The sequence below is a fragment of the Amaranthus tricolor genome, chromosome 1 (assembly GCF_026212465.1).
Source record: "Amaranthus tricolor cultivar Red isolate AtriRed21 chromosome 1, ASM2621246v1, whole genome shotgun sequence".
Taxonomy (NCBI): Eukaryota; Viridiplantae; Streptophyta; class Magnoliopsida; order Caryophyllales; family Amaranthaceae; genus Amaranthus; species Amaranthus tricolor.
In genome coordinates this window covers 8,956,738-8,971,910 of record NC_080047.1, presented here as the reverse complement: position 1 = coordinate 8,971,910, position 15,173 = coordinate 8,956,738, and the positions used below count along the sequence as shown (strand labels likewise).

General features: G+C 30.5%; 1 protein-coding gene across 1 annotated transcript; it reads left to right on the top strand.

Moving 5' to 3' along the window:
* Positions 1 to 7,316: 7,316 nt before the first annotated feature.
* Positions 7,317 to 10,461, top strand: LOC130824382 (arginine decarboxylase-like). The gene has a single exon (XM_057689369.1). It carries the CDS (start codon positions 7,959 to 7,961, stop codon positions 10,143 to 10,145), a length of 2,187 nt encoding a protein of 728 aa, XP_057545352.1. The 5' UTR covers positions 7,317 to 7,958; the 3' UTR covers positions 10,146 to 10,461.
* The last annotated feature ends 4,712 nt before the right edge of the window (positions 10,462 to 15,173 follow it).

Below are 15,173 nucleotides of genomic sequence, written 5' to 3'. Positions count from 1 at the left end.
CTGTTTATAATAAATTGTCATATTTTTCTTTTTAATTTGCTTTTTGTGACTTTGTTATTAATATAATTTTGTATGGAAAAATATCTCTTCCTCTTTTGTTCTCTCTCATATATTACAATTCTTTATTAATATCATCTACGTAATTTAAATAATCTTACACTTTGTTAATTTAATCTTTATGAAATATTGCAATATATAACCGTGATAATTTTTTAATTACGTTAATATATCCAACCTTATCTCATTTTATCCCATATTTTGCACTAAGGCTGGAGTGGCGAAGGGGTCGGGCAGAATCTTTATCAAGATCAGGCCACTTATTCTAAAAATCTATAAACACTCAATTTAAGATTTTATTATTATTATTTTTATTATTATGTTTGAGTTTTTTATTTTATTATTATTTATTATTATTATTATTATTATTATTATTATTATTATTATTAATATTATTATTATTAATTTTTTTTTATTATTATGTTTATGTCTTTTAAATTTTTAGTTTTTTATTACAGTTAAATTAAGGGAGAGAAAGTATTAAAGTGAAAATTAGAATCAAATTTTTTTTTAAAAAAATAGTATTTACTTTATAGTTAAGATAAAATTTAATTTTCTCAAACTTGAGTTGATACATACTCCAATATTGAAAATGACAAAATTTAATGATGAATAAAGAATCGTTTTTCTACATTTAACAAATAAGTTTTAATCTTAACTATGTCATTTAGTTCTTCGTCCTCTCTATAAACCATTATATTCTAACTTTTTATATTTAATAGATAGATTATCCATACTTCTTTGTTAAATTTAGTTCTTCTTCCTCTCTATAAATCATTATATTCTAACTTTTTATATTTAATAGATAGATTATCACTTCTTTGTTATACATACTCCAATATTGAAAACGGTTTACTTTAAATCTATAAGTGATCAGTTTAACAAGTGATTACTTCAAGACACTAACGACCTGTTTGGTTAGTCGTACTAAATGATAGTAATAGGAATGATTTGTAGTATAAAATTTAATCAAAAGTTTCATGTCATTCCCATAATAATGAAACTTTGATCAAAAAAAGTTTTTTTTGTTTACAAATTTTCATTACCACCATACCACCTCTTTCAATGGTAATGCATTTTATGAAGAAAATAAAATGATTGAAGTTGGACAAGCATGTCCATCAAAGTAGCCAAGAGAATTTTCAACCAAAATTACACTAATTTTCATTCTCATTACCATTATTTATTACAACCAACCAAACGGACCGTAAGTGCACAACTCAATAAATATAAAACTGTCTCATTTGATAATTTATGTAATAACTAAAGATCAAATAATTATTTTACATCATTATATCATTATATGTTAAAATATATGTACACTTTGAATCAAGATGCAATTTTTTTCTTCCCCGTAATCAAGTATTCCTGCATATTGTTTTGACTACTCCAACTTTTAATATTTTCATTTTATGGGTGTATTGTATAATATAAAAATAATTAAAATAAAGGATGCTAATATTATCTTCTTTTAAAAATATATATGATATTATGTTTGTTTTTCAAAATATCATGATAATATAATTAATTATCAAAAGTTATATCCTTATTAAATATTATATAATTACTTATTTATATAAGTTTATTATTATTCATGTTGGATGATTCCTTAAAATAAAGGATAACTAATACACTAGTTTATGCAGTGTTGATAATATTATTTTCATAATCTCATAAGTATATGAAAAATAGCTAGTTATCATCATTGTAGATTTGTATCAAATAAGTACTAACCTAGTTATATAATATAAATGATTTTCTGATATCATAATACGAATAATAAAATTCTAATGATTAATTTTAAAAATATAAGACTTAAAAGGTAATTTTAGTCTTGTGTCAGATACAGATCATATATAAGAGTATAAGACCCACAAATAATGGGTCTTTTATAAGTATTAGTTTTAAATAAGGTTATATACTTATATATATTTATATATTTTGATTTAATTACTTATATTTTAAGATACAAATTTTCAAGAAATAAATAATGGATATGGTCTCAAATACTCCTATCACATTTGATACTAACTATTTTCTATAATCTTATTCGTTTATAAAAATAAACATATATTAAATATATTCCGTAAAAGTATAGAAATTATCCATTTTAAATTAATTCATTTGAATTGAATTATTTTCGTGATGCCAAATTCCACCAAAAAATCATTAATGAAGATCATGTAGGCATAGATTGGTGTTTCAAAAATGTACAAATAGAATTATAGAAATAGAAGTAGAAGTATATGATACTACTAATAAACGTATGTAGGGATATCCAATTTGTCCGCTTCATCCTTGAACGCGGAAACTACTCGTTATGTTGAAATGTGGAATTTGGAAAAATAAGAATCAAATGAGAATCTAATGACTCATGACTCCTTTGGTATTACCATAATTTTTTAAGTTTTTGGTCTTTATTTTTAAATTATATAAATAAATAAATATGTTATTAAAAAATTAAAAAATTAGATAAATTTACAAAAGAACGTTTGATTTTGGAAACTTGTAACTAAATAATAAAAATCACTTTTTAAAATTTTCTATTTTTGATTTCTAGTTTCAAAAAAAATCTGAAAACCCTAATTAAGCAAGGAGAATTAACGCCTATGCCATAGTATTATTATAAACTAGTATAAAATCCCATGCAATACACGTATTTCTTAGTATGAAGATATGTATATAAATATAATTTTCAAAGATACGTAATAATAAACACATTATATATTAAATATGAAACAATAGTTGACAAAATATATATATGACATTGTTTATATCATTTGATGCAACAAAATTTTTTAGCAGATTAGTTTTATAAAAATATTTAAATTATTTATTTTTGAAAATTGTAAATTACAGTATTTGATAAAATTCAATCAATAATTTATTTTTATAGCTCAATATAAGTAAGAATAATTCAACATCAACCAATAAAATTTTTTCATCCAACGGAGCTTTTATAAGGATGACATATGTAATTTTCCAATCTTTTTAACGTGTGTGAGAGTGAGACAATGACAAAATTTTCCAATCTTTTTAACGTGTGTGAGAGTGAGACAATGACAAAAACTTATAGAGCCATTGTATTATTATAAATAGTTTATATCAATTTTACATTTAAATTAAATCATTATAATTTGATAACGAAAAATGAAATTATTTTTTTATTTAAGATTTACAATTAAACATAAGCTTATACTAAAAAACTTAGTACATAGCACAAGTACTTTCTATGTTAATTTAATTAATTATAAAAAAGTTAACTTTGTCGCTAAACCAATAATTGATATAAAATGTTATTAATTATAATCTCTTCGTTTCTATTTGATGTGCTCATTTTGCTTTTTTGCATAATAACTTTCTATAAATATATTTTATAAAAAATTATAAGAAAATAAATTTTTTTTATGAGATCATGAAATAAAATTACAATAGAAGTATGTATTAAGAAAAAAAAAAATTGGGGGTGACACATGTGTGAGTGAGCCATGCATGATTGAGAAAATCAAAAAAATCTCAATACAATGCCAAAGTTACAAAAGCAGCAGCGTAGTAGCACATGTTAATAAGTGACAAAGATGAGTGATGATAAATTTAAGATTAGTAAAAATTGGACCATATTTGAATAGGTCCATAACTCTTTAGATGCTTTATACGTTATTTCATGATTATTGTTCTCTAAGGGACAAGGTCACAACTAGTTCAGGCTTCATTTTAGACAAGTCCCAACTGTAAAAAGGACTATGAACAAGGACTAAAATTAATGATTTTTGACAATATTTGGTCATTAATAAATATTAATAGAAATATATATAAATCGGACTCAACTTCAAAAGGAAAAGAAAAGAGGAACATGGTCTTAGAAGTTAGAACACCATGTAAGCAAACTACCTATGTTATGTGTCTTGAGCAATCATGTAAAAAAAAAAAAAAAAAAAACAAGAGGTTAATGGGTATTTTGATACCCCTCTTTTTTTTATTTATTCATAGAAAATTCCACATAATAGCATTGAAATTTCATAAAACGCTAATGGTAGCATTTTTGTAAGATTTTTCCATACGGTAGCATCCAGTTTATGCCTAATCTAACTGTCGTAGCATTTTCCATTAAATTCTTGTCAATTTCCGTTTAATTTACCATTTTGACGTTTTCACCTTACTAAGTGTTGATTGTTGTCTTTATAATTTGCCTTAAACCATTTTTATACTCTCAAATGTTTATTTCACCATTTTGACGTTTAATTCACCATTTAATTCATCAACGCTTTAAAATGTTTAGGGCAAATTATCTAACACTTAATAAGGGTAGAAACGTCAAAATGGTGAATTAAACGAAAATTGACAAGAATTTAACGGAAAATGCTACGACAGTTAGATACGGCATAAATTGGATGTTATCATGTGGAAAAATCTTACAAAAATGCTACTATTGGCATTTTATGAAAGTTCGATGCCACCATGTGGAATTTTCATTTATTTATTTATTTATGTAATTTTAGAATATAAGTTCTACAACATAAAGGCTAAAATCTTAAAGATTTGGGGTTGTTTGGTATATAAATTGAAAATAAAATTGAAAGAGAATAGTAAAATAGAGTTCATATATTTGTCTTATTTGTATTTTAATATTAAGGGCTATTTATACACCGAAGTAGTCACAACGATAATTTAATATAAAATTAAACAAAATTCTTTATGGATAAAATAATGTTAAATTAAATATATATCATTATATTTATCTTATTTGTATTTTAATATTTCAAGAAATTATTGGTTATAATTTAATTCAATATGTACAATATTTCTAATTTAAAGTGTGTTTGGATAGAAAAAGAAGAGAGAAATGAATGATTGGAGAATGAATGCGAAGAGAGGAAAATGGGTGAAATAGAGATTAGTTTTTCCTTTTAATTCTCTTCATCGTAGAGATTTTATGTTTCATAAAAAAAACCATGTAAATAAAGACATCCTTTTAATTCGGTCATCCATTTCCCTTTTTTCCTTATATATATGTTATCTCATTGGAGGAAAATCCATTTTTTAAATATTTGCCCTTTATTTCCCTCTATTTTGTTTGTCTAAAAAAAGCATTCATTTCTCGGTCACAGATCATTAGAATTTTTTAATCATGACTTACTTAAATTTTTTTTTCTTAATGATCGTATCAATACAAGAATACATCTTTGTCTCTGTTAGAGTATATAACATATTTTAGGACATCAACTATCAATTTAAAACTTTTGGATGAGATGGTTAGTTATTTCTGGTAAAAGATTATAAAATGTTAATATTAATAAAACTTACATTAAGACGAATCAAGTAATATTCCATCTAATTATATTTTAATTTATAGATTGAAAACAAAATATATAATAGGAGTGGTTGGTGAATAATCTTAACAAAACAAATTCAACATTTCATCAGTAACTACAGTAGATAGTGGCATGGTTGAATGATCAGATTGATGTGCATCTACGATAAATAAGTATAAAATATTTTAACATTAAAAAGATTTATATAAACCAATGTGAAATTTATTTTATTTTTATTTTTTTTGCTTTTGTAACCCTAAAATTGATATTTTAGCCTTTTTTTAATATACAAATTTTCTATGGATGAAAAAAATTAAAACGTAATAAAAATTTAATCATAAGAAAAAAATCCATGACCTCGGGCTGACTCGAAGAACTTAACTAAAAAAAATGATTTAACTTGAAATTGTCTGCCTTATCGTTATGATAGCTCTAATCATATCAAACGCAAACTTGTCCATATACTATAGATTTTCATATCAACAACAATAAAGTATAAATTTCCAAAAAACATAAATTAAAATAAGAAAAAAAAAAAAGAGTAAACAACATTCAACAAACATAACCTAGTTTCATAATTAGACCTTAAACCCATTTGAGCATAAATTTAACACAATTGAACATACCAACCTTGGTGAGATTTACAAATGAAAAAAATATTATGATTTGCATGAACAACCTACATAATGAGGCAAACTAAGCAAGATTGCAGCAAACAATAAAAATAAATTACGAAACTTAAATAATCCCTCTGTCAATTTAATTTAACATACTTAACAACACTTATTTTTCTTTATGTATTTTTTTTTTATAAAGAAAAAATTTCATTAATTCAAAAATAAAATAGAACAAAATAGTACTACTAATAAGAGAACCAACTCCCTAATTTGCATCAGCATGAAAGAAAGGCACACCGCACACTTTTAAGGAAGAGTTTTCCGACTCCCACTCTTCATGTGCATAAGGTGAAACAGAACTCCAGAAAAGACAAAAGTAAAGAACTATATAATAAAAGCTATTTACCCAAAATCAAAAAAATTCCTAATCCAAGGGTGTTGTATATTAACACCTTTAATTGGAATATGCAAAACTCTACTTTTAACTACAAGTTTTACCTGTCGAAAAACCCTATTCACCATAGCAACTTTGAAATTCCAAACAACTTCATTTCGAGCACACAAAATCTCATACTTAAGACTGCATAGAAACTTTTGGTATGTATTTTTAACTTTAAAATATTATTTTTTATAGAAAAGTGTCCGTATTAGTTTTTTTAAAGTTCATCAATATTTATTTTTTCTATTTTGATATTATTTACATATTTTTAATTCGCCATCACTCTAATTGAACGAATTGACGAAATGACGATCTAATAAACTAGTGTTGATTAATGACTACTGCTCCTCCCTATCTCTCATCAATCTCATGAAATAGACCACTTTAATTTGCATGTTAGTTGAAGCATAAAACAAAATACAAGTATGTGGAACAAATTATTGAATGAAATAAAAAGAGAGAAAAAGGTTTTTGAAAATACAAGAAAAGATGATTCATTGTAAAATAAATGTAAAATAGGTTGGATAAACCTGAGTTAAACTTATTTAAAGAAAAATTCGTTATGAAAATTAGAACTTATCTTAGTTGGAGTGTGCAAGTATCACCTTCAGTAAATATATTAAAATTGTTTTTCATTAGGTCTTTAATTTTCTCAGCTTATACTACAATCCAAAAAGAAAAATTGGTTATGAACACCTCTAGTTATAAAATCTTTCCTTTGACGCAAATGACATTGAACGTAAAGATTAAAAAACTTTTATTTATCATGCAAAAATTTAAAAAATAAAGAGTTACCATCAAAATTTTTCCTAATTAAAATAGAGGCAATTTTATGGAGAGAATAAATAAAAGTATATAAATTATCATAACCAAACAATAAATTGCAGTGGGTTCTTTTTGAAATGAGTGAAAAATACAACCAACCACGTCAGAATCTTAAACAATAAAAAATTCCATTCAATACCCTAATCTCTGATGATCCATCCCAATTCCCAAACTCCCTTATAAAAAGAACCTTCCTATTTCCATCCATTTCTCGCCTACTTCTCCTTCACTTCACATTACATAAACTCAAGACCTCTCCCCTTCTTCATCTTCCCCATCAATAAAATCAATCCTGAAAACCCTAATTTCCGACCCAAATCTGCATGGTAATTTCCCCTCACATTTAAACTCTTTCCCACAACCCCCATTTCTTAGATCTTGATTTTTGATCATCAATCAATCATCCTTCTCCTGAAGTCGGCGTGGGAAAATCACAGTTTTTTGATTTAGAACTTGGGTTCCCATCCTCCATTGTTCTTTCCTTCGCTTGCTTCGTTTGAGGGGGTAGCCGGGGCCACGGCCTCGGCGGGTTCTTAAGCCCCCATCTATTACACCATATTAATTTACGAAAATTAAATAAAAATTCCTCTCTTATTCATTTTTTCCCCACCTCAAAATAAGCCTCCTCCTGAAAATCTTGAATTCAGTAACTTTTTAGATTAGTTTTTAATTTTTTTTCAAAAACAGATCGGAAGGGGAAGATAGAAGATGCCGGCTTGTATCATCGAACCCTTCGCTGCTCCTCCTCCTGGTTTCATTTCTGCTGATCATCTCTCTCTTCCCCTCCGGGACATGATTCCTTCGACCGATTCTGTTATCACCACCACCATTGATGGGTGGGACCCATCTGAGTCATCGTCGATTTATCGACTTGATAAATGGGGCCCACCTTATTTTTCTGTCAACTCCTCTGGGAATGTAATAATCAAGCCATTTGGTGATGATACTCTCCCCCACCAAGAAATCGAACTTTTGAAGGTGGTTAAGAAAGTTTCCGACCCGAAAATTAATGGCGGGTTGGGGCTTCAATTACCGCTTATTGTTCGGTTCCCTGATGTTCTTAAACACCGCCTTGAATCCCTTCAATCGGCTTTTGATTTTGCGGTGAAATCTCATGGGTATGGATCACATTATCAGGGTGTTTACCCGGTTAAATGCAATCAAGATCGGTTTGTGGTTGAGGATATTGTGAAATTTGGATCTGGGTTTCGGTTTGGACTTGAAGCTGGATCCAAACCCGAGCTTTTACTTGCTATGAGTTGTCTCTGTAAGGGTCATCCTGACGCTTTTCTGGTATGTAATGGATTCAAAGATTCGGAGTATATTTCTCTTGCAATTGTTGCTCGAAAGCTTGCTATCAATACTGTTATTGTTCTTGAGCAAGAAGAGGAGGTTAATTTGGTGATTAAATTGAGTCGATTGCTGGGTATTCGCCCTGTTATTGGGGTTCGTGCTAAGTTGAGAACAAAGCATTCCGGTCATTTCGGATCTACTTCAGGTGAGAAAGGGAAATTCGGGCTAACAACGGCTCAGATTCTTCGAGTTGTTGATAAACTTAATAAAGTTGGGATGTTGGATTGTCTTCAACTACTGCATTTTCATATTGGATCTCAAATTCCTTCAATTGAGCTTTTATCCGACGGTGTTTCAGAAGGTGCTCAAATTTACTGTGAATTGACCCGTCTTGGTGCTTTTATGCGGGTCATTGATATCGGTGGTGGACTTGGTATTGATTATGATGGGTCGAAATCTACCGAATCCGATATTTCCGTGGGTTACACATTGAATGAGTATGCTTCTGCTGTTGTTAGAGCTGTTCAAGTTGTGTGTGATCGGAAAGGGATGAACCACCCAATTATCTGTAGTGAGAGTGGCAGGGCGATTGTGTCCCACCACTCGATACTTGTTTTTGAGGCGGTTTCTACCACCGCTTCAAGTGGTTCTCCAAGGATTACGTCGTCTGAAGCAAATTATCTGGTTGAGGAGTTGTTTGGGGAGGCTCTTGAAGCTTATGAGAATATGCAGGATTCAGCAAAGGTCGGAAATTACGAATCTTGTTTATTGTATGCTGATCAAATGAAGGGACATTGTATTGAGCAATTTAAAGATGGGTATATAGGAATGGAGCAGCTTGCAGCAGTTGATGAGCTATGCGAAAAGGTATCGAAAGTACTTGGTGCGGTTGATCCGGTGAGCACATACCATGTGAATTTGTCAATTTTCACTTCAATTCCTGATTTTTGGGGGATCGGGCAGTTGTTTCCATTAATGCCAATTCATAAGCTTGATCAAAAACCTGGGGTTAGAGGAATTTTATCTGATTTAACATGTGATAGTGATGGTAAGATTGATAAGTTTATTGGAGGTGAATCTAGTTTACCTCTTCATGATTTGAGGAGAGAAAATGGTGGATATGGTGGTGATAATGATGGTTATTATCTGGGTATGTTTTTGGGCGGGGCTTATGAGGAGGCACTCGGGGGAGTCCACAACTTGTTCGGAGGCCCGAGTGTTGTTCGGGTCTTGCAGAGCGAAGGACCCCACAGCTTTGCTGTTACGCAGGCTGTGCCGGGTCCATCTAATGGGGATGTCCTCCGGGTGATGCAGCACGAGCCTGAGCTCATGTTTCAGACTCTCAAGCACCGGGCTGAGGAGTGCCTCGACCATAACGAGGATGACATTGCCACCCTTGCCAATGGGCTGGCTCGTTCCTTCAATAATATGCCGTACCTCATGGAGGATCCCACAGCTCTGTCTTGCGGCTTCATCAACAGCAACAATATCAGTGGGTATCATCATCATCCTTACCATTTTGGTACGGAGGCTAGCTGCAATGTCAGTGCTGTTGAAGTCGTCAAGGGTGAGGATGAGCAGTGGCCTTTTGTCTATGCTTGAGAGATGGGTATCGTATCATCATCCCAGTAATGCCATCTAAGTTATTGGTTTTAGTTTCGTCGTTGAAGTCATTGTCATCTGTTTTTTAACTAGTTACTATTTCATCTTTAGCATTTACATTCTCATGGCATTAGACATAGTTTAAGTTCTAAGAAGCAAGTCCTGTATTCTTGCGTTTTTTAGGAGGATGGAAGGGTTATTTGAGCTTCTTAGGATTGAAGTTTATCTTTGTAAACAAACAGCCTGAGGGTCCTTGTTCCCTTCCTCATGTCATGTCATTGTTATTAGACTTATGTTCTTCAGAATTTCAAGTGAACTTTGTTTTTTTTTTTCTTACTTTATTGTGTCTTATTCTTATAATGTGATGACTCTCAATCTTCTGCAGTGATTGAATGGTTGTTGTGTTGACAGATTATGAAACATTGTCTTGTATGGCCACTATTTCTGATCTTCGTGTAGGTCCTTTATTGTTGATTTGGGTTCCCTTTATGACACTTTTGGTTAATTGCTCCAAATTAGGGTATGAAATTGTGGGCGTAGTGCTTTGTGAAGTTATATGTTAGCCTTTTGCTGTTTGAAGGGTCATGCTTGCTTCTTGTGCTTGACTAGTGGTCCACTATCTATATTCCAACTTGCTGGTAATTTCTGGAGAAGAATTTTGTGGAAGTAAATGGTGATTCCTTTTACTTAGTTGGTGGTTCTTTTTCTACCCATCATATATTAAGATGCAGTCTTAGCTTGTGCAAGTTGAATATTTTGAATCATTGTGAGGATTTGATCTTGTATATTTGGCCACAATTTGTTGGCTTGAGGTGATTGGAATGGTGTAGTTGGATTATGCATGACCTAATTGATGGTGTGGTGCCCAACTTACAGCTTATTAGGACCATGGAATATGCTAATTTGATATGAATTTTGCTTGTAAAACTTTGGTTAAGGTTGAATTGAAGTCAAATTGGACTACGATATCGTAGCATCTTCTGTGAGCCTGAGAATAAGATGAGTTGAGGTGGGTTATTTTGTGGTATGCTTTTGCTCTTATCCTTTTGTCTAGAGATGCCCACTACTTGCTAAGTTTGTCCATTCTTCTCATTCAATGAACGCAAAGTAGAATACCGCTTGTGCAGCTCCTTTTTTGGCCGATAAACTTTGATCTCGTTTGATCTTGTTAGTTGTTGCCCTTTGTAGAGAAAATTTGTTTCTTGCATGGTTCGACTTTTCTGAATATAAATGTTGAAGAAGAATTTATGTGGACAACCATTGGAATTGGTCTATTGGTTTATGCAGCCGACCATTTTGGGCAAACTACCTTGTTACCTTGTGAAGGATTCTTTCTTTTACGGAGGTTTTATAGGATGAGTTACAAGAAGATCCCTAGCTATTACATACTACTGGTTTTAGGTTTCGTTGGTGAAGTTGATCATTATCATTTGTTTGCGAACTGTATTGTTGCAACCCATCGTTTGATAACTTGCTTTCTTGCAGGAGCAAGTTCTAAACTTTTTTAGAGTTCTCGTGACAAATACTTCGAGAACATTCCCTCGTCTTAACAACAGCTCAGGTTTCACATATGCTGGTATCCCAATCTTGTTTTCCAGGTACGTTACTTTCGGCAACAACGATATATAACTTCTATGTGAGTAAATGTTTGTTTGAAGCATATACAGCTATACAGCCTATACTGGAACTTTGGCCTTTGGCTAAACTTTCTATTGCTTTTTGGTAAATGAAAAATGAGTTTAATGAGTTGATATCCTTTAACGACCCTACAAAATGTACTGTTTTGGAATTATCATCTTGTTTGGTCAAGATTGGTGCAAATCCAATGCTCTACCTAACAAACTTCAATTGGTAAATGTGGCCCTGACTTGGAGTACAACTGGCCTACTTGGATCATGGAATATGCACAATCTTGAATTTTGCTTGTATATCTTAATGGATTACACCTAGATTGTTCAACTCTAGTTTTATTTTTGTATGGGGTTGAGATGAACAATAACATCATACTCTGTTCTGTTGTATACTACATATCCATAACATTTTTATTCCTTGTGGCTCACACAACTTTTCCAGTCTCCTGTTTTCTGGCCACAATTTATTCATTCTGATGTGCGAACATCATCATACTCCCTCCAATTCACTAGTAATGTCTCATTTGTTTTATGCACTTTATCTAATGCACTTATGCAATTCTTAATATCTCTAATTGTGCACAATTAAAAATTATAGAAAGTGGATATAAATAATCCTTGTATTGAAACGTATCAAACAAGATTTCACTTGACTATGTCTTATAATAAAATACAAGTTAGGAATAAGCAATGTGTCTAAAAAGCAAATGAGACATTAGTAGTGAATTTGAGGGAGTATCAAGTAAAATAGGTCGATGCTATATGACCGAATATGCTAACTCGTTTTGAATTTTGCTTGTATAAATTGGGTGAATTTTGAATGGACGACACTCATATTGGACGTTTTTTTTTTTGAATAGCATCTTCTGTGGGGTTAATGTTGATTCTCGATAGAGCCAAATATTTTTAGTTTTTATCATTCAATTATTTACACTGCAATAAACAAATAGTCTAAAACAACTTTTTTGTTTGTATCAGAAGTATGCGTACGTACAACCTTCTTAAAACCCGTCTAGGCATTACGGACTTGGAAAAAAAAAATAAAATGTTGTATGTTATGTGGGGTTAAAAGTTAACAATGGGATTTGATTTTTTTAGATACTTTGTGAGTCCTTTTTTTCATAGAGATAGAGATGGCCACTAGGATTTGTTAATATTTTGAATTGCTACTTTTACACTTGACTTAATTTCCTTGTAACGGACAGAATTGCTTTGAGTTGTGCTCTCGTGATTCCAAAACATGTTTTATCCTCTGGAGAAGGATGCCTTTCTTCTGCAGAATTTGTGACATTAGAAACAGAGTACTTATCTCTGCATTTTCAGTGCTTGATTTTTCATGATTAGTATTAGAAATAATGGTCAAAAATAATTGAATTTTTCACTCACTGCCAAAATATTACTTCCTCTCTTTGCTCCATTTGATCACCGTGCACTATTTATCAATAGAATTTGACTCTTCTATTGTCGTTAATCTATAAGTTAAAACATAATCATATGGAATCTTGTTTGAATCGTCTCGACCTAAAATATATTATTTTGTAGTTTTCATAATTTTTTGATAAACATAAGCAGAAATAATAACAATTGAAAATAAATAAAGTTGTACATTGAAAGAGGAGAAAAGTCAAATGGTGCAAGATTTAAAGAATAAAGGTAGTATTTAATAATCTTGTATTTGCTCCAAGCATACCAGGGTGGGGATATGGCGGTTTAAACTAATGGATGAGCTGAGAGCAAATATATAGCAAATATTAGATTATTATACAATAATTTATAATCCTAGGTGAGGATAATTAATGATGAATACGTAAAGTGTTGGATTATTTTGAATAATATATGCTTAGTTAACTTGGACTCTAATTATAGTACAAGTTTTGAAACTAGCGTGTTTAACCCTCTAAGAAATAATAAAAATGTTGATTAGGCCAAGGGAACTTGCCAAACTTGGAAACTACCACCAATTTCTTGTAATTTGACTACTACCTTAGATATGTTTGCTGTCATTGTTCCGTTTGTGAACTTTTACTTCATTTGTTTTGTTTTTATTGTCATTTTGTGGTTGGGAGGTCAACGTTTGTTTTAGCTATGGGATTTGAGTTTTTTGAGGGTCCGTTTAATAGGTGATATCTGGTATATTGGTATTTAACGGTTGTAATGAAAATGAAAATTAGTGTAACTTTGATTGAAAATTCTCTAGGCTACCTTGATAGTCATGCTTGTGTAACTTCAATCATCTCATTTTTTTATAAAATTCATTCTAACGCATTACTATTTGGAGATGTCGTATTAGTCATTAGGTAGTAATCGAAATTTGTACACAAAAAACATTTTCATTATCATCATTTAGTATCACTAACCAAAAGGACGATAATTGTTCTATTTGTACTTTTACACTTCATACTTGTCAGAAAAGTTAGTTTAATTTTAGTATGAATATTTTTTGGTATGTATAATAGTCATATTTGTTCTATTTCTTTTGAATGCGTTATTATTTGCAGAGATAGTATTTGATAGTAATGGAAAATTTTGAATAAAAAGTCTAATGATGTAAGTTTTATCATTGTGGAAATAGTCAATAGCAATTAGCACCAAATAGCTAATTGATCTAATCAACTTGAAGTATTGGCTGGTTTAGGGATTTGTTGCATTTTTGGTCGCAATTGTTGTTTAAACATTTAGCAAATAGCCAATAGTTTAAGTTGATAAAACTAACTAGTAATTTTTGTCAAATAATGTTATGCGTAAGGTTTATGGATGTGATTGTCTATGTGTGTTTTGATTATAATGATAAACAAAGGATGGTTAAATGGACTGATGTAACATTTCTCTAAACTCGCTGAAGGTTGCTACACACGATTTGTATTTGAAACTAGTATAACTCTCAAAGTGGAACACTTCTCAACAAGTTAAGCTAGTACTTAAACCACCACAATATAAAGACTTGCTTTTATATTAATAAAGGTATTAAGATTTTTGGACAGAATACTTGTTCTCATAAAAGACCTAAATGCTCTAAACACATGTAAACTAAGTTTACTCTAAGTACAATGCTTGCATTTCACTCTCAAAGTTCAGATTTCACAATGAAACATACATGGCTATTTATAGGTATAATTACTTAACACTAAAGGAAAAATTAAGAGGAAGAAAATAATAAGAAAATGCTAAGATGTGTTGTAAATCATCCTTTTTGGTTGACAGCTTCCTTCTTCAATTAGTATCCTTCCATGTCTTAACTTGTGCCACCTAATCTAAGCTACAAGGTAGCTTTGATGAGTAAAGAAGACAACACATAGTGGTGCTTAGAAGGTTACTTGATCATAGGATAAGTAAGCTAATAACCTAAGCAACTAGGTGAGCTTTCTTCATGGTTAGAAAACCCCTTTTATATTGCTAT

What these genes read in the sequence shown, in the direction of transcription:
- LOC130824382 (XM_057689369.1), top strand. Translation starts at nt 7,959, where the DNA reads ATGCCGGCTTGTATCATCGAACCCTTCGCTGCTCCTCCTCCTGGTTTC.